This window comes from Dermacentor albipictus, unplaced genomic scaffold (assembly GCF_038994185.2).
Source record: "Dermacentor albipictus isolate Rhodes 1998 colony unplaced genomic scaffold, USDA_Dalb.pri_finalv2 scaffold_32, whole genome shotgun sequence".
In the NCBI taxonomy this organism is placed as follows: Eukaryota; Metazoa; Arthropoda; class Arachnida; order Ixodida; family Ixodidae; genus Dermacentor; species Dermacentor albipictus.
The window spans coordinates 3023246-3044170 of NW_027225586.1; the positions used below are offsets into that span (position 1 = coordinate 3023246).

General features: G+C 44.7%; 1 protein-coding gene across 1 annotated transcript; it reads left to right on the forward strand.

Annotated features, from left to right (window-relative positions):
* The first annotated feature begins 626 nt into the window (after positions 1–626).
* Positions 627–18860, forward strand: LOC139052755 (ankyrin repeat domain-containing protein 16-like). The gene is made up of 5 exons (XM_070529814.1): positions 627–965; positions 1027–1185; positions 1609–1731; positions 1795–1892; positions 18781–18860. The coding sequence occupies exons 1-5, from the start codon at positions 757–759 to the stop codon at positions 18819–18821; spliced, it is 630 nt and encodes a 209-aa protein (XP_070385915.1). The 5' UTR covers positions 627–756; the 3' UTR covers positions 18822–18860.
* The last annotated feature ends 2065 nt before the right edge of the window (positions 18861–20925 follow it).

Here is a 20925-nt window from a genome sequence, read left to right on the forward strand (position 1 = left end):
TGCATTAACAGATCAGCCACGATTACAGAAACAGGACTACCCATCGGGACGCCTTCTATCTGGTGATATATGGTACCGGCAAACGAGAAATATGTTTGCTTCAAGCAGAACCTAAGCAGAATCATGACGTCGTCAACAGTCAGGGAAGTACGGCTTTCTAACGTACAGTCCTCCTGCAGGCGTTTCTCAATAATATCCGTAGCCAATGCTATCGGCACATTCGTGAACAAGGACACTACATCGTAGGATGCCATAACATCGTCGTCCCGAAGCTGCTGCTGGCGTACCGCGGTAACAAACTCTTTAGAATTCTTGACCGTGAACGTGCTCCCTTCCGCAAGCGGCTTTAAAATTTCAACCAAAAGCTTAGACAAGTTGTATGTCGGCGACCCAACAAAAGAAACAATAGGGCGTAGTTGAGTAAAGCCAGTGTAAACAACACTTTGAAGCGAAAGAAACGTTCAAGATGTCAGCGCCACCTATCGCTACCGGCGCGAAATAGCCGCAACGACGGAATATGGCCTCAGAGATCCGAAGATATTGTCGGCCAACTAAAATTGTAGAAACGTGCGCCGCTTAGCGTACGCTATTTTATAGCGTATAGCGTACGCTATAGTTGCATACGTTAAACTAAAACTGTCTAAAGTTTCGTATCGAGGTATCGGTAGGTGTTGGGCTTGGGCGGTTGGGCTGGGCCTTCTAGCTTTGGGCGTGCTGTGCATATTACATGATATTACATCCGCCGTCGTATTCGATATGCTGTACTGCAGCCCAGATCAAACAAAACAGAGGCTTATGGAGCATGCACAGCGTGATAGCATAAGTGATATGAGGCTCATTCTCAGCAAAGAATGCGGCGACAGTGTCGAACAGATTGCGCAGTACGTGCAAAAAATCACCTACGAGAAGTGTGGCGACACCTTGGCTCACGTTGCATCTCGATGCGGATCCCTGAAAGTACTTCGGTAAGGCAGGGCCGGCCCGGGTTGCGAGCTACGACTAGAAAACAAATTCCTTCTGTTGCAGATTCATCTGCAAGGAAGTCAATTGCCTGACGCTCCTTGAAAGCCAAAACGACGACGGCAAAAGGCCGTTGCATGAAGCTGCTCAGTCATCTCGACTTGATGTAGTGCAGTTTCTTATTCATCAAGGATGCCAGATAGATCCTCTAAAAAGGGCTGACTGGTGAGATATGGTTCTGAACGAGAAGTTCTGTGGTGTCCATGCCACCACATCGCTCTGTGTCGTTTAGTCTTTATTGTTCCAGTTAACACATCCACTATTTACTCAATGACTACACCGTGTATGACCTCATAAGCGCTTTTCGTCGTCAAACGATACGGTACTGTTAATTCTAAAGCTTTTACTGTTATAACTTATATAATTCTCGCTCTGCCTCTGTACTCGGAATAAATGTAAAGTTAAATAATGCCGCAGACTATATATATGTATATATATATATTGTGTGTGTGTGTGTGTGTGTGTGTGTGTGTGTGTGTGTGTGTGTGTGTGTGTGTGTGTGTGTGTGTGTGTGTGTGTGTGCGCGCGCGTGTGTGTGTTTCTTCAAATGCCCTCGGAAAACAGTACCTTATTTTTATTTGCCTGCAGGACGCCACTTATGTTGGCATGTACAAAGAATCACTTGGAAGTGGTTCAAACACTAGTTGCAAGGGGTGCCAATACAAACCTTCGAAATAAGGATGGTTGGACGCCATTTCACATCTCATGCAGGTGACATTTTATCCACAGCTTTATTCACTTGGCAGCTCTGATGTGACCCTCTTCTTTTTGCAGGGAAGGCCATGTACATATAATGTCCTGCATCTTGGACATGTTTCCAGATGCATGGAACACTAGCAGCAAAAACAAAAGAACGCCACTTCACACAGCTGGTATGTGTCTGTGCAGAACATGCTGTAAGGTTAAACAGGAGTGCCAAGTCAAATATGAGCATGCATCATGTATTTTGAGATCCACTGAGCATGGTGGCTTTAAATGAGAAACGGATGCCAGCTGGGGATGACTGGTGGGAGATGTGAGTGCCTTTCAGGTTGGCCAAGTGGTCATAGCAAAATGTTTCACTTAGTCTGCTTGAGAGTTTGCTGCCTGTGTGGTAGCGATTTATTTATTTATTCATTTATTTGTTTGTTTGTTTGCTTGCTTCGTCACAGTACAGCGTAACGGGAGGCGGAGGGAAAAGCCATTCAAATGACGGCTTCAGGGATCCTCCGCCCCCTTTGTGAACAATGGCAGCAGCTGAAGGACGTCACAATATCACAGCAATTTTTCCTTTTTTTTTAAAGTGACACATTGTTTTACGTAATGATCAAGACATAAAGGAAAACTGAAAACATAGTTTATACATAGCTTATACAACGAAGAAAACTGCTGCAATATTCTGCATTTAAATAAATTGCTACAGAGTTTATACAACAAAAAGATCCACTAATTCTGTGACACTTAAACGAGACACATCTATACCTTTGCTAGCGTAATTATTTAGAATTCGCGGAAGGGTACATTGAAGCATCTGAAAGCCATAAATGGTACGAAAGTAAGGAACGTTCCACATTTCTGTATTTCTTGTTTCATAGGCCTTCTCCTTTAAGCAAAAATTTGCCATCTCCACAAACAAAAAGTTGGAGCGTTTGCAGCTAAGACAGTACTCTTAGTAGTCTGTATTGATATAGGTCATTCACTTTGATTATCCTATATTTTTGAAATAGTGGGTCACTATAGGTGCTAGAACTATAGCGTTGTCTATCAGCCTCAGTATTTTCTTCTGTATTCTCAGTAATTTCGTTAAGTTTGTTTCTGTAGTTGTTCTCCAAACCAAATAGCAGTAGTTAAGATAAGAACTAAACAGTGATTTGTATATCAATAACCTCACTGAGTTGGGGATAAGGTACCGGATATGGCTTAACATTCCAGTTATCTGACTTAATTTTATTTGATTATTGACGTGGTCATCCCATTGCAAAGAAATGACGAAATGTACCCCATGTACTTTCACAGACTTCACTATTCCTATATCTGAGCCTCTAATGCTAAATGCTAATGCATTTTAATGCATTAGCATAGCTTCAGGCACTTCCCGGAAGCTATCTATGTATCTGTGTATCTAACCGTGTTCCAGCCTACCTGTGTCACAGGCTAGTCAGTGGTTGAATGGGTAGCACATTGAGCTGCTGTGCTGAAGTAATAGGGTTTGAAACCTAACATCGGACGGACTTGGGTCAATGAGTATGTGTTCATGTTTACATACGTGCTGACACATTTGAATAATATTGACGTGGTCATCCCACTGCTAAGAACTGGAGGAATGTACCCCAAGTACTTTCACCGACTTCACTATTTCTATATCTGAGCCTCTAAATCACAAGGTTATTCTGGAAGGTCACTTGTTGACCTTTCGAATGAAAAACTACGGCTTTTGTTTTAGTTGCATTTATTTTTAACTTATTGTTACTTGTCTAGTTGTCTAACTTCTGTAAGACATCATTAGCTTTACTAGAAAGAATAAGATCTGATGCTGAGGTGACAAATATATTCATTTATATCATCTATCATCTGCATAATATATCATTGCATAGATAATAAACTTCTGGGGAGATATGGACTATGTCATTAATATATAAAGTGAACAATAAAGGACCAAGAATGCTCCCCTGTGGTACATCTGAATTTGCCTTCTTATCTGATACGAAATCATTTATAGAAACAAATTGACATCTATGCACCAGATAGCTTTTAAGTAACACGAGTGGGAGCCCACGAATGCCATAATGGTTTAATTTTTCAAATAAGATACCTTGGTGAATGTAGTCAAATGCTTGTGTGAAATCCACAAAAATTCCGACGACATTATTTTTTTGTTCGAACTGTTGTAAGATGTATTCTTTTTGATCCAGTAGGGCGAGTTCTGTAGGCTTATGTTTTTGGAAGCCATATTGCGATTTTGTCAGGACATATTTGGTGCAAAAACAGGATAAACGACTAAAAATAATTTTTTCGAAACCTTTAGAAAATACGGGGAGAATAGATATCGGTTGATAATTGGCTACGTAATGCTTGTTCCCCTTTTTGCAGAGAGCTATTACGCGTGCTGTTTGCATTTCTGAAGGAAAAACCCCTGTCGAAATACAGAATAAATATGTGTTTTAGTGCTGGACTAATCTGATCAATAACATATTTCACTGGTTTTATTTGCATGACATCTGCGTCACAGCTGCGTCTGTTTCTTAAGCCAAGGAATACTGTGCGGACTTCTAGTTCAATAGTACCTGCTAAGAAAAATGTGTTTGTAGTTTCTGAACCCAGAGTTCGGCAAGCAGCGGGTGATCTGTCGTTAAAGTCTGTGTAAACGAAGTAATCATTAAGAACATTGGCCATATCCTCTCCACTGACCAAGTTTCCATCATGGAGCACCTCCTTAATTTGTTCTCGGATTTCGGCCCATCAAAGAGTTTATTTTAGTCCATAAAACATCTGCTCGTTTTGAGCACAAAGTAAATGCTTGTATGTAATACAGCTCCTTTGATTTCTTAATTTCTTTACTTAAGGCATTTCGGAACTGTTTGAAAGCAATTAGGTCCGTTTCGACGCGCATGCGCATGAATTTCCGGAATAATCTGTCTTTTTTTGTCAATTTTACGTAGGAGTTCGCGCGTCAGCCAAGGTTTACGACAACCTTTGCGTTTATTCCATTGTATATAAGGGAAGTGTTTTTTGTTTATACAAATAAAGGATTCTACAAAAGCGTCATAGGCTGTATTTGCATCATTTGAGTTAGAAACTTTGTCCCTATGCAAAGTGCCAGTCTCTGAACAGAAGGCATCTAAAGCAGCTGGCGAGACATGTTGATAACTATAAGGAATCTCACTCTGAATTAACGTAGGTGCACCTGTTTTTACAGAACAACATATCGGCATGTGATCACTAATAGGATACGTAAGGACGGCACAGGTCACACACGGCAGATCACAGTTTGTGATAAATAAGTCCGTGGTGGTCTCTGAAGACAGAGTAATTCTAGTGGATCTATTTATGATGTTTTCGCAACCATTGCATGCAATAGTAGTTTCAAAGTCACGCTTTTTCGTGCCGTCATGCCCCATGTCAGTATTGAAATCACCACCCAATATAACGGTGTATTGGTGTTAATTTACAAATGTTAAGAAAACATCTAAAAATGCAAAAAAATCAGACAAGTTACCATCAGGTGGCCGGTAACATACAGCAACTATGACATCTTGAAAGTGAACCCACAACATCTCGTCATGAGCTGTAACTAAAATAAAATTTTCAAGTAATACGGCTGGTAAAGAATTATCAAGTAACATAGTGACACCACCCTGTCGACGACTTCACCTAAAAACAGAGAGTGTTTTCATATTAGGTAGTTCAAATTCTTCTGAAATATCTGATTGCCAGGTTTCTGTTAGCATAACTACATCAAAACAACCTTTCATTTGGTTAAACACACACTTGAGTTCATTTACTTTGTTTCCCATTGATTGTACATTTAAATGGGGGCATCTAAGAAATCCTCTTTGTACACTTTCAAACCGCTTCACTAACTCACGAAGCGCGATATATCTGACGTCAGCCATTTTACAGAGCAGTAAAAGAAAAAAAACTAAGGAACAGTTCAAAAACAAACACATCAATTGCTCAACGCTGACAAGTCATCCTCACACCTGATGACCTGCGCAGGTTCTCCACTCTTTCTACGCACCAAGACCTTCCCATTTGAATGCCATGCAAAGTCATAGCCAACTCTCCTAGCCCAGGTTTTCACTGCTACTAAGAGAGCCCGGGAACGCTTGGTCATATTCTCAGTTATGTAAACATGATCTTGTTTCTGCCTCAAGGATTTTCTTTTTTCAAGCCACATATCTCGACGGTCCTGGTGGACAAAGCGAAGGATCACTTCACATTCTCTACCTGGCCTTGATGCCATCCTGTGAATAGTGTAAATATCAGTCGGAGCAAGTTCCATCAAATTCATGGTTTTCGCAAGATCATTTACCTTATTTAAAAGATTTTCACCTGCAGTCTCAGGAATTCCATGTATTTCAACATTCAGACGTCGGCTGCGCCACTCGAGGTCATCAAAATCAATCTGAAGCTGGGCGAGACCCTTGGCTGTATCCTCCTTCTCAAGTTTGTCGATCTTGCATTTTATGTTCTTTATTTACCTGTCTTGCCCGCTCAAGCGTTCCTGAATTTTATCAAAGTTATCCGACAGCAACTGAATTGACCTATCTATTCCCTCTACCTTTTCATTCAAAGCAAGTAGAGAATTTAATTTCTTGTCTATGTCCATGATCGTAATCTTAGGTTGAGCATCTCCGATTTGATCAGCGGGCCATGTGGTACTCTTCTGTACCCCCGGCCTGCAGGCCTCACACTTCCACGCTCTTCTTTTACCCAACTTTTTCTTTTCAACATACTCCTGTTCACTTATGCCTGAGCATACTGAAGCATGAAAACAGAACTCGCACTCATTGCACACAATAGCACTCGCGACATCTTCAATTTCAGCTCTGCAACTGCAGCACTTAGTCAAGTTTGAGCCCCTAAGTCATTCATCACCAAAACAAATCGCTTGGCAGCAGCGCAGTGAATAAAAAGTCTAAAAAAAAGAGAATGAGAAGTTTAACCAACCTGTAAAACACAGCAGAAGTTAACCGACGTGCTTTCCTCGTCGTCGCCACTGCCAAAGTGCTCTGCCAAAATCGCGCCCCTGTCAAAGTCTCTTTCTGTCGTGGTGCTGCTGCTGTTCGCTGATAATCTGCGCTGCAAAACGACGCAGTTACTTCCAGGCAGACAGGCAGAATGGGCGCGGGAAATTTGAAGTTCAGTCCAGGCGATTGTAGGCAAAGTCTTGGGTCGGGGCGCCACAGGAGATCGAAGTTTTCGAAGTCAGTGCCTCTAAAACACAGCAGAAGTTAACCGATGTGCTTTCCTCACCGTCGCCACTGCCAAAGTACCGGTTAAGTACCAGTTAAACCATGTATGTCAATATTAATTATAACAATTTTAGATACTTTAGTATCCAGCATGCAAAGAGAGATTACTGCAGTGTGCAAGCATCCAAGCTTTAAGTAAGTTGTTAACATTGAATTTTTATGACGTGTATATTGCACACACACTAAGAAAGTGATGAACAGACAGAGAGTAAAGTCTCTATGCTTCTTATTCCTTTAGCATATATGCATTGTGAACATTGAAATGAAGGATTACATTTTTAGTAACTGTCATTCAGCATATAAAACATGGCAAGGTTCTTGGCACGTAGCTTCATAAGTGATGACAATCAAGGCAACCACTGCTAGTAGGGCTTGCTGTGTCTCACTGTGGTGACTCTAACATAGTGTTTCCAGTTGCAGTAGGCCTGGATAGCAACCTCACCGCCTGCACATAGCCACTGTCTAGGCTGCACATGTGCACAAGGGGTGCCTGTTTCAGCTGACTATGCATTCCTAGTGCCATGACAGTGTCATAGTATCATGCTGAACTTACTACAGTTCAGATTTAACGAAGTGATAACCACGCTTAAACTATTTTGTTAAATAGAGAGGAACTGTTGGTCCTTCGAAATCTAAAATTGTAACCTAGTGACACACGAAGGCTACTGCGGCATTGTATTTGCCACTAATGTCGCCATCTGTTGCATAAACCATGAAATAACGAAAGTAACCATTGCTGTCCCTACCGAGGCGGTGTTGAGTCGACTGTTCTGTGCGTTGACGTGGTGTGCAGCCGCGTCAAAATAAAGCTAGAGATGTGACCATGACACCTAGGTGTTATAATGTGGTAGCTTTAGAGCACACGCTCGAAGGATTTAAATTTCAGCAATATGGAAGTGAAGGTACTCGACCGGCTGATACGCAAGGCGTATAAGCGAGTGCTCGGACTCCCACCCAGAACGGCTACTTCTCACCTCGAGGAGACAGGGTTGTACAACAACGCACAGGAAATTATAGAGGCCCACCTGGTAAACCAGAAGTTAAGGCTACAGTGCACAACAAGGGGACACTGCGTCTTGGATATTCTGTACGGAAGACCAGCGCACTGACAAAAATCCCAATACGTATACAGGAAACTATGTATGTCTCACATCCAGAAACATGCACCTGACCTTCCACATCGGACAGCAACATGCCCGAGCACAGGCGCTCGCGAGGAAGTATGAGAACCACCCCAATGTCTTACATGTAGACGCGGCCAGCACCACAAGAAGCACTGCATTTGTCACCAGCGTAGTCGACAATCACGGGACCAAAATAAAGGCATCGTCAGTTTCCAGAGTGAGCGCTGCAGAGGCAGAGGAATTAGTGATAGCGTTAGCCATCATGATGAGACTGCACTGGAAGTACGTCATAGTTCTGATGGACTCTCAGACGGCACGCCGAAATTTTTCCAGGGCCACACATCGCATTCTGATTGAGGTGCACCAGTTCCCGCCATACATGCAAGTCATGTGGACTCCGGGGCATAAATCCTTACGCGGCAATCAGCAGGCACACGCCTACGCCTGAGCGCATGTACACCGGGAGCCACAAGAGGGTCACGCCCAGCAGTTCCACCCCGAGCCCATACCATTAACCTACACGCACATCCTACATTACTATCACCTTTCATGAAGAACACTACCATCACCTCATAATGCTCCGACGAGAGAGGAAAATGTAATATGGCAAAAACTCCAAACAAACACATATCCTCTCTCGAGTCTCTACCACGCCATACACCCTGCACTGTATTCCTATAAATGCCCACACTGCAATCAATGCGCAATGCTTTGCCACATGGTATGGGCTTGCACAAGCGCACCGCAGCTCACACCCATAACACACCCCACCACAAAGCAAGGGGAGGCAACGCTGTACTGCTCAGACTCGATGGACCAGCTCAACCTAGTCAACCAAGCGAGAAGGGCAGCTAAGGCTGCTGGACTTCTGGACTGAGGGGACCACCCACTGCAGAGCGAAAGAGCTACCGGCGCTCGTGTGCTCTTCGCTGTAAAATTTACACTCTCTCTCTCTCTCTCTCGAAGAACACGTACATGTCAAAATTGGAAAGAAATCACCGCATTTTTTCTCATTTATTTCACAAAAAACTGAGTTAAATTGAGTTCGGCCAAGTTTGTTTTGTTAATTCGGGTTGATGGTAACATTGAACCCTATGGGTACCTGCCGGGGAATGTAAATTCCTTGATTAGATCGGGAACTTCGTAAAATCGGGTTTCGTTAGATTGAGTTCTAACTGTAGATGGTGGAGCATTCTAACTGCATGCCAGGGTGTTGTCCTTGTTATTGTACAGAAAGGCAATGCTGCTAGAAGTAGTAGCAGTTTATTAAAGGCAAAAAGGAGGAACATAATGAAGGACCATGGGCATCACAACTGTCTCGCTTCCCAGTGGACACTTAAACTGTTCTGCGATTGTGAGAAACAGGCTAAGGTAAAGATAGGGGAACAGAAGGTTACAATAAGCATAAAAAAATAGGAAGACGTAAGCGAAAAAGGGACATAAAGTAGGTGACTATATATATGTACATATATAGCATTTTTAAAGTGAAGGTTTCTTCTACTTTCCGATGTTTGACATGGCTGCCTGGCTATTTGTCACAATCTTGGCAGATATATTTATGGATATATTTGGAGTGATCACTATTAAGCTTCACAAATTTCTTAAAATTAGGCACTAGGAGGTACGTTGAAATCCACCTCTGCAAATAAGTTATGGGGCCAGGGTGACACTAAGTGAGATAATGTATTTTTGTGAATATAAGGCGAGATATTTTTCACAGAATCCTTAGCCTCGAAGTCAACCTCTGACTTGTATGTGAGGTTGATAGATTCAGTTAATATTTCATATGGCAGCAGCAGCACTGCATTTACAGTAATACAGATTTTGGACGGTAGCGCAAATTGTAGTAACATGGCAGGTAAGGTAGCACCATATTTTTGCATATACTCGCAACAAGAATTTCGAAATATATAACAGTCAAGGTGGGTTGAGGATTATACATAAGGTCCTCCATTTTCGGGTTTTATATTTTTCAAAATTCAAGGGGGGGGGGGGTAAAAATTGGGTGTTACTTTTAAAAATGAAAACCGAAAAGAAATCGACGGCTTTATTGTCTCACAGCCTAAAGTTGAAGATTTTTCTAGTGACTTTTACAAATGATTAACGCAAGCAATGGTCTTTTGAATGCAGCCATCATATTTCAACAAGTGAAATCACTCACAGGAACAGGTAATGACAAAGACAGCTGCTGGCAAATAATGTGACAAACTCTTCTCTGCAAGTCCTCGTCAGGCATTGTTAATATATTTAAATGAAACCACATTAACAAGAACTGCAAATATAGAGAAGGATTTTGCTATCTCTTCTTTGCTTTGTTCTTAGCACCTTTTAACAAAGAAAAGTAGTATGAAAACTATTGCACACGGTAGGAATGCTTTGCAGGAGGTGTGATGTTTTTCCTTATCAAAAAACCCTTGTTTATGTGCATTGTCCTGGGCGTTCGGAGCATTCCTTTGTCAATCCTACACTTGTTGGGCCTTTTGTTGATGTCTGTTATCATGTTTTACTGGTTCCCTATATATGCTCTTCCAACAAAATCAAATAAATTAAAGCTAGACAAATCAGCCATCTTTTCTTAAATGTAACATGGTTGTGTAAAGGCCCTCTCAATGTCACAGCTATTATTTGCAGTGCAGAGAAACGTCAAAGCTGCATTAATTCACTTTCTAGCACATTACCAGAGCTTACATGAATGCGACATGTGGAAAATGCAATGCAATTCACCATTGCCCATAGGTCGGCAGTGTGGGAGAATACTCTCTCACACTCACCATAATTTTTCCAGGCCCCGCACTCACTCGCACTCACCTACGCTCACACTCACTGGCACTCACTCACACTTGCACTCATTCGCACTCACACTCGCTGGCTCGCACTCGCACTCACGTATACTCACACTCGCTGGCACCTGCACTCATCTCCACTCACACTCGCTCGCCCTTGCTTGCACTCACCTCCACTCACGCTCGCTGGCACTCACTCGCACTCGCATGCATCTCCACTCGCGCTCACCTCCGCTCACGCTTACTGGCACTCAACCACTCACACTCATTAGCACTCACTCACACTCGCACTCACCTTCACTCACAGTCACTGGCAATCACTCGCACTCATGCCTTTGAAATGAGTGCTAGTGAATGTGAGTGAGTGCACTCATGAGTGAGTGCACTCATGAGTGAGTGTGCCACCGATGATGATGAAGCAACATTTGCTGGGACCGAAATAAATCGGTGGTGCACACAGGCACCAGACGGGGTGGTTCCCTAGTTACGGGACCCATATGTTTCCAGCAGCTCCTGGCCCCTGTCCGTCAGTGCGAGCTGAATCGGTAGGGCGGTGCTGGATAACAAGGTCTCCCATCGCTCAAGGGGTTGGGGATTGGGGGTGTTGGTGGGAAGGGGAGGAGGCGGGGTCTTGAGTTCTGTGCACTCTGCCAAGACGTGTGGCAGGGTGCCCTTTTCTCTTCTGCAAAAAGGACAGAACGTATCGTATTCCGCAGGGTACATGCGGTTCATGAGTACGGGATGCGCAAGCGATCCCGCCTGCGCTCGACGCAGGATCGTCTGTTGTTGCCTGGTGAGTCTGGGGTGCGGTTCTGGCAGTCTGCACCTTTCTTCTTGGTACATCCGGGTAATGTCCCGAAAGCTGGTAACCGGGTGCGGTAGCTCTTCCGGCTCATACTCGGCCCGGATTGACATTTCTCGGGCATGGTAGTCGGCGATAGTGTTGCCTGCTACCTGCGAGTGAGCCGGGACCCACACGAGCTCTATGGCTCTTCCCGGAGGCTTGTGCTTGGCTAGAATGGCTCGGGCCGCAGAGGAGATTACCCCCCTGCGGAAGCTTCTGTAGGCTGTGTTTGAGTCGGTGACTACGGTGTCCACGCTCGGCTGTGCGAGTGCGAGGGCCACGGCCGCTTCTTCGGCAACTGCGGGGTCTGTTGTCTTCAGGGACACGCTGACGATCGGCCTGTCTTTTGATGTAACCACCACCGCTGCACGGTCACTGTGTTTTCGGAGTGAGGCGTCCGCGTAGAGGACCCTGGTGTTCTCTTCCAGCTTCCGGGCTAGTGCTTTAGCTCGTGCGGTGCACCTCTCGTCGTCCTTGCCCGACGTTATGTTCCGGGGAAGAGGTTTTGTCTGAATGATCGTTTTCCAGTCTTCCGTAACAGCCGTCTTTATGGGTACTGGCTCGATTTGCCATCCTGTTTTGCGTAGGACGGCCTGTCCGTGTTCTGTGTGACTGAGCCGGATTCTCTGATTAGAGAGGTGGGCTTCGATGAGCTCCTCCACCGTGTTGTGGGCGCCCATGTCTAGCAGTTTTTGAGTGGACGAGTAAATAGGCATGCCCAGTGCTTGTTTCATTGCCTTACGAAGCATCGTGTTTAGGGTGTCCCTATTCGCCTTCGTCAGCTGGAGATACGGTGCAGCGTAGGTAACCCGCGACACGACGAACGCACGTACCAGGCGCATGGCATCGTCCTCTTTAAGGCCTCGGTTTCTATTAGATACCCTCCGAATCATACCAAGTATCTGTTCGGTTGAAGTCTTGATCTTTGTGATGGCGGCCTGTGCCTTCCCGTCGCTCTGAAGTAGTAGGCCGAGAATCCTAATCTGCTGTGTTGGCTTGATGGTAGTTCCGGCGATGGTGATAATCACGTTCGGCGGCAGCTCCTTCTTGGATTTTCCCGGTTGGATCATGAGCAGCTCTGATTTCTGGGGAGCGCAGCTCAGTCCGCACGACTTTGCGTACTCGTGCACGGTCGTTGCCGCCCGCTGCAAGACTTCCTTCATCCAGGCATCGGATCCGGCTCGGGCCGTCCACACCTTAATATCGTCGATGTAGAACACGTGGTCCACGCCTTCAATTTGCTTGAGTAGATCGGGCAGGGGCAGCAGGGCCAGATTGAAGAGCAGGGGCGACAAGACCGATCCCTGAGGGGTGCCCCTATCGCCGAGTTCGACAGGGTCCGACTTCTCCTCCCCTATCCTGATGGTCGCCGTTCGGTTTGACAGAAAATCTTTTATGTAGCCAAATGTGTTCGGCCACACCGGGTTTTGTTTAGATTCTGCAACACGCTCGCGTGGGACACGTTGTCACACGCTCCCTTTAGGTCGAGAACGAGTATCCCGCGCGGCACGTGCCTCGTTGCCGGCTTGACGACCAGTTCGTGGAGTTGGATCATCACGTCTTGGGTGCTGAGATGTTGCCTGAAGCCATACATCGTCTCTGGCATCTGATCCGTTTCTTCGAGGTGCTTCTGCAGCCGGCGAAGGACCATGCGCTCCATCACCTTCCCCACGCAGGATGTGAGAGAGATGGGCCGCATGTTGTCTATCGTGAGGGCCTTGTTGGGCTTTGGAATGAAGCGGACCTTGGCGTCCTTCCATTTCTTCGGCAACTGCGAGCTCTCCCAGGCTTCGTTAATGTGCTCTAGGAGGCCGCTGGCCGCTGTACGGCTCGTGTTACCGAGTAATTTGTAAGTTATGGCGTCCCTGCCAGGTGCACTTCTCTTGTTACTGTCATCTATCGCTGCCCACAGTTCCGTCATGGTAAACGGCCGGTCCAGTTCTTCGTTGTCGGGTCCTTCGTACCTCTCGGGCACCGGGTACTGGCCCTTCTCTGTCTTTAAGTACTTGGCCTTCAGGTCTTCCAGGAGCCTGCAGCCGTCTCCCTTGTACGTGTTCAATACTTTGGTGAGGTTGCGATTGGTCGCAGTTTTGCTACTCAGCGGGTCGATCAGATGTCTCAAGAGACACCACGTCTTCCACGTCGAGAGCTTGCCCTGCAGGCCGTCGCAGGTCTTCAGCCAATTTTCCTTACATAGTTTGGCTGCGTGCTCGGCGATCTTTTTGTTCAAGACTGCTATGCGCTTGGCCAGCTTTCTGTTGTGACGTTTCCACCGCCGCGTTAACGAGTGTCGGGCCGCCCACATGTGGGTCAGTCTGGCGTCCACATACGGTGTCTGCAATGTCGTTGCGATTTCTTGGGTAAATTTATCGAGGGCCTTCTTCTGGTCCCTCGCCCATTCGGTGTAGGTCCTTTGTGTTTCAGCTTGTCCCGATTCTTCCTCGGACGCCTCTTCTTGTTCTTGGGTAAACTTTTTCATCTTGTCCCAATCCGTGATCCGTGCCGTCCCCAGCACAGCCCGATATCGGGAGCCTCGGATCGTGATGCCGATCACGCTGTGGTCAGACCCCAGGTCCACTTCTTCGCTTCTCCAGGAGACGTCTAGCGTGCCTGATAACCACGACAGGTCTGGCGTGGTGTCCCTCGCGGCACTGTTGCCTCTTCTGGTGGTTACGTCCGGCTCGTTCAGGAGGCTGACAATTCGTGTATATTCATAACGAAGCTTCCAATTTATCATCTATTACATTTGTAGTGCACCAAGGCAGTGTTTTGGGCCCAGTTTTATTTTTTTGTATACATAAATTATTTGCCTTCCCGATTATATGGTAACATCCTTCTATTCGCTGATGATTGTTTTCGTAATGCGAAATTGATTGCAATGATGATCACTTTATACAAAATTCTACCTTTTCTTGGTGTCAGGAGTGAAACATCAATAACACTAACACTAAGCAGAAAGAAACAGATATCTGATTTTACTTACATTATTAATGAAACACCTCTCACTTGTGTATTTCAGGGTAAATATTTAGGTGTCACTTTAACACGCATTCTCCGATGGGAAATCCATGTTAACAACATAACCTCAAGTGGAAATTAATGTACATGCTGAGCACTAAAGCGACTCATCTTTCTGAGAAGACACCTTCGTCTCGCGTCCGCAGATACAAATCTGCTGGCCTATAACATGCTTGTTCAATCAGTGCTGGAGTATGCCAGTATTGTTTGACATACGTACAGAAAAGAACTCATAAGAGGGGGTGCAGAGGAAGGCAATAAGGTTCATTTATAATAAATACAAGTTAATAGATTCATTGAATAAATTATTTAAAAAAAAACTGGCTTATTACCACGGCAAAGTAGGGCAAAATTAGCACGACTAAAGTTGTTTCAATTTATTCATAATGACAAGACCATTGACACATCCATTTGAAGTTCTTTTAATCGTTCTAGGTCAACATGCCACAAGCATTCTAGAACACCTAATGAATACATTTTTAACTTAAATTGCTTTAAATACTCATATTTTTCTTAAACGAATAGGGAATGGAATGAACTTAGTCCTGCCGTTACTAACGCTTTAAGTTTAAATAACTTCATGACTTCGAGCGGCCGCCAACTTCAACAGCGTTCGCTTGAAGCTTGCCCCTTGTTGATCATCGAGGAGGGAACGGCAGGTAGACGAGACGACGTAAAACAAACTGGTTTAATACATCGCTACAAACAACTGAGCATCGAGCAACAGAGCACCGTAGTGTATGCCAGCAACTACAAAAGTTAGAAGCAGAGTTCTTATCTACACAGCAGCGCTCTCTCTCTTTATATCCTGTATGGGGTCCTGTCTTCACAGCACTGGAGTCTAGAACAAACAATTCCAATGCGTCCTTATGCTTTGAAGGACGCATTGCCGCAATTTGTGTACTCGCGCTTGGCGTGCCATCCGTTTGGTGTGTATTTGAACGAAAAAAAAAAATCTATTTCACGGCGTAGTGCACGGGCATAAAGAAGAATGCGCCGTGGGCAGAGGCAAAAGAAAAAAAGAAAACAACAACTGTGCATGCAGCATGAGTGGGGGGCAGAGTGGGTAGCGAGCCGGACAGATCGGTATAATAATTTTTAAAAAAAGCTACTTTGGAGAGGAGGTGTTGTGCGGCTGCTGTTCCTGTTGCCACGAAGATGTAAACAATCATGTGCGCCACCACTTTCATAAAGTATCGCCCGCCCGTAAGGGCCATAACTGAAGGGCGCCTTGGCGCTAGCGCCGGAAAGAGCGCCTGCATTAACTCGACCAATGGGAGCCATGCAGAGATTCACACGGCAGTCTGGGACACGAGCATGGTTAGAGTCGTAGAGTTTCCTACAATATGCTAGAGGGAACTCTGGCGCTGCAGTCGTCGGCCCACCATAGAATTGATGACATGACATGGATTTGTCTGATCTTCGAGCTTGTTGTTTCAGACATTCTTGTAGCTTTGTTTCCTACGCTTTACATGCCTTCATTGTCTTAAATTTCAGAGCAATCTATATTCTTCGAAGTGCAGAAGGCACTGCAAACATGCTCAAGGCGCACTAATTGCAACGATTGAGCTTGTCGAGATGCCCAAATCGAAACGCGCCAAGCATCTCAAGGCACTGGCACACTCGCGATAAATTCATAAGTATGTTTCACATGCCTGTTGACGCATGCATCCGTGGATTAATCTTGAGTACATCTCCAATGTAAAAAAAAAAATGTCTTATAAAGGATTTTATTGAGAGTGTGTTCCCTGTACCATTGTGTCGGTTAATGTTTTGAGGACCTGGGTAAGACATGCTTAAAAGGGTTCAAAATATGTGGATACCAGCAAATGTTAAAACATTTTTCTTCAAGCTTCAAAAGGGAACCTTGCCTGTTAAAACATGTTTAGAGGAAAGGGGGGTTTATGTGCCATGGGGGAGCAAATGCTTTCTGTGCAACAAAGCTGAAACGATCGAACATGTTTTCATTGATTGTAATGATGCCATATTTTTTGGGGTTAAATTACAGAGAACTTTAAAGATAGACCTACCCTCAGTCATCATGGTATTCGTTTTTTGCCTGCTGAACGCAATTTTGAACGGATGGACGTTTTGTTTTTACTCGGGCTGCACACAGTCTGGCATAGTCTGCTAGCATATAGATACTGTGATGTTAAAGGTCGATCTGTGTATGAATATATCATGGGAATGGTTGTGAAAGTATGTAACGTGTACAAAACGATCGACTGTGATGAAGATGTGGTGTCAATGCTGGATACCTTAACACATATAAAACAAGTGTGACCTGTGATCACAAACTCCTTTGAGGTTTCTAGCCAAGCTGGAAATAAAGAAAAAGAAAGCACCCGTTGCTTAATGGTTTCAGTATCAGGCTTGTGTGCTTAGAGGTCCTGTGTTCGAATCGTGCCATCGGTCAATTTTAATAATGTTCATTTTATTATTTATTCCGCACTACATTGTTGAAAATTACGAGCTTACAAAGTCACAAAGCCGTTTGAAACCAGAATGACGAAGGTTAGGCAAATCCATGTACTTCCCATAATACTCATGCTGGTACAACCGCTCCCACTGCAGCCCCCCTAAACACTAGCTCCAGAGTTCCCTCTACTAATTATTGTATGAAACTGTATGGTTAGAGTGGCCTGTACTCGCCGACAGCCTTCTGTGGCAGTGAAGGGAAAGCTACGAGCATATGGCTGCTGCACATGTGTCAAAGCACCAAGTAGTCCGCCAGCATTTAACAGCACTTTTGGCTGCTCGGAACAGACACTGAATCGACGCAGCTTCACGTGCGACAGTTTCGCGGTTGCCCAGACGTGGAAGGGAAAAACCACAAAATAAGTAAACTTTTAGATTCATTGGTATGTTTTATCTTATTTAACTGTTGCTAAAAAGGTGTTTATGTTTTCTCTTCCCCAGCTTAAACTAACGTGGATGAAAACACGGGACTTTTTTCAGAAGCGCTCTCACTTGTGCATGCTTTGCCTCCGTAGCTTTCCCTTCGTTGCCACACAAAGTTGTCAGCGAGTACAGAAGCCTCCTTGCGTGAAATACTGGAAGAGTGTCCAAAGTGCCGGCTACCGCGTGAGGCTTTTGCGGGGAACTGCTGCACCGCACCGCTGCTGTGCCGGACCTGTTTAGGACCTGTGGGGCTTTCTGCACTTGAGAAGCAAGCGGAAGGCCAGAAACTAATTACACTAATTCACACTAATTAAATGTGACTACATACATGGGTGTACTTATGCCGACTCATTATTTTCGACTTCCGAGATGCACTGGTAGCATCTTATACCAAATGGGCAACAAGCGGTTTCCCCCTTCGATCATCATCATCATCAGCCTGGTTACGCCCACTGCAGGGCAAAGGCCTCTCCCATACTTCTCCAACAACCCCGGTCATGTACTAATTGTGGCCATGTTGTCCCTGCAAACTTCTTAATCTCATCCGCCCACCTAACTTTCTGCCGCCCCCTGCTACGCATCCCTTCCCTTGGAATCCAGTCCGTAACCCTTAATGACCATCGGTTATCTTCCCTCCTCATTACATGTCCTGCCCATGCCATGCCCATTTCTTTTTCTTGATTTCAACTAAGATGTCATTAACACGCGTTTGTTCCCTCACCCAATCTGCTCTTTTCTTATCCCTCAATGTTACACCCATCATTCTTCTTTCCATAGCTTGTTGCGTCGTCTTCAATTTAAGCAGAACCCTTTTCGTAAGTCTCCAGGTTTCTGCCCCATAGGTGAGTTCTGGTAAGACACAGCTATTATACACTTTTCTCTTGAGGGATAATGGCAACCTGCTGTTCACGATCTGAGAATGCCTGCCAAACGCACCCCAGCCCATTCTTATTCGTCTGATTATTTCCGTCTCATGATCCGGATACGCGGTCACTACCTGTCCTAAGTAGATGTATTCCCTTACTACTTCCAGTGCCTCGCTACCTATTGTAAACTGCTGTTCTCTTCCGAGACTGTTAAACATTAGTTTTCTGCAGATTAATATTTAGACCCACCCTTCTCCTTTGCCTCTCCAGGTCAGCGAGCATGCATTGCAGTTGGTCCCCTGAGTTACTAAGCAAGGCAACATCGTCAGCGAATCGCAAGTTACTAAGGTATTCTCCATTAACATTTATCCCCAATTCTTCCCAATCCAGGTCTCTGAATACCTCCTGTAAACACGTTGTGAATAGCATTGAAGAGATCGTATCTCCCTGTCTGACACCTTTCTTTATTGGTATTTTGTTGCTTTCTTTATGCAGGACTACGATGACTGTGGAGCCGCTATAGATATCTTTCAGTATTTTTACATATGGCTCCTCTACACCCTGATTCCGTAATGCCTCCATGACTGCTGAGCTTTCGACAGAATCAAACGCTTTCTCGTAATCAATGAAAGCTATATATAAGGGTTGGTTATATTGCGCACATTTCTCTATCACTTGATTGATAGTGTGAATATGGTCTATTGTTGAGTAGCCTTTACGGAATCCTGCCTGGTCCTTTGGTTGACAGAAGTCTAAGGTTTTCCTGATTCTATTTGCGATTACCTTAGTAAATAGTTTGTAGGCAACTGACCGTAAGCTGATCGGTCTATAATTTTTCAAGTCTTTGGCATCCGCTTTTTTATGGATTAGGATTATGGTAGCGTTCTTCCAAGATTCCGGTACGCTCGAGGTCATGAGGCATTGCGTATACAGGGTGGCCAGTTTCTCTAGAACAATCTGCCCACCATCCTTCAACAAATCTGCTGTTACCTGATCCTCCGCAGCTGCCTTCCCCCTTTGCATAGCTCCGAAGGCTTTCTTTACTTCTTCCGGCGTTACCTGTGGGATTTCGAATTCCTCTAGACTATTCTCTCTTCCATTATCATCGTGGGTGCCACTGGTACTGTATAGATCTCTATAGAACTCTTCAGCCACTTGAACCATCTCATCCATATTAGTAATGATATTGCCGGCTTTGTCTCTTAACGCATACATTTGATTCTTGCCAATTCCTAGTTTCCTCTTCACTGCTTTTAGGCTTCCTCTGTTCCTGAGAGCGTGTTCAATTCTATCCATATTATACTTTCTTATGTCAGCTGTTTTATGCTTGTTGATTAACTTCGGAAGTTCTGCCAGTTCTATTCTAGCTGTAGGGTTAGAGGCTTTCATACCTTTGATACAGCAGCATAAACAACCACCTTGTTCAGCTGCCAATGGTGTTGGAATTGGCATCAGTGTTTCCATGAGAAAATTACCTGTTCTCTCAATGAATGATCATAGCTGAAAGGTCTTCATTTATGTCTACTTTATAGAACACATAATTTGTGTGTGAAGAGACTACAAAGAATGATAAGTAGGCAGTATACAGTGCGTACTACATCACCTAATCCCTGTTTTCGAAGGTGTCCGGTCGCTTATACCAGCGTGACTCATAGTGATGTGACAGTGCTTACACATGTAAAATAGCATATTTTGATATGTTCTAACATTATTTCATGTCATCAATGTGCGGCTTGCATTATATTTCAAGCAAATGACAGGTGGTCGCTTTAGCTGCATGTTTTTTGTAAACAAATGCACGGGTAATTGCTTTGGACTGTCAGCAGCGTTCTTCCGGGGTATGGAGTCTTGCAAGCCCTCCTCATGTGCAGATCATGCTGCTGCATCGGCATGTTCTTTGCCCATTATGCCACAGTGGCTTGGAATCCACTGTAACGTGATGTCGTGTCCTTGCTCGATGAGATGGTGAAGCAGCAGTTGGATTTCTAGAACTAGTTGTTCTTGGTACCCGCGGCATAAGGCAGAAACCAAACAATGAAGAGCAGCCTTGGAGTCACTGAACATGCTCCATTTATTGGGCAGTTCATCAGAAATAACGTGAAGTGCACGATGAATAGCAGTGAGTTCTCTGGCAGTTGATGTAGTCTGGTGAGATAGTCAAATCTTTATGGTGAAGGTTTTTGCAGGAAAGATCACTGATCCTGCAGACCCGTTCACCGTGGTTGAAGCGCCAGTACATATATAGATGATGACGCTCATTGTATGTCACATACAGCAAGAGCAGTTGAAGCTGCTTGAGTGCTGGAGACAAGAGTTGAGCTTTTGTTCATATTCCTGGTACCATTAGTCGAACTTTTGCTTGAGCCAAGCACCATGGGGGAAATGGAACTCTCGCTGGAGCTGTATAATGTGATG

What these genes read in the sequence shown, in the direction of transcription:
- LOC139052755 (XM_070529814.1), top strand. Translation starts at nt 757, where the DNA reads ATGCTGTACTGCAGCCCAGATCAAACAAAACAGAGGCTTATGGAGCAT. An exon ending in CCTCTAAAAAGGGCTGACTG is followed by an intron (nt 1,186 to 1,608) that starts GTGAGATATGGT and finishes ATTTGCCTGCAG; the next exon opens with GACGCCACTTATGTTGGCAT. An exon ending in CCATTTCACATCTCATGCAG is followed by an intron (nt 1,732 to 1,794) that starts GTGACATTTTAT and finishes TTCTTTTTGCAG; the next exon opens with GGAAGGCCATGTACATATAA.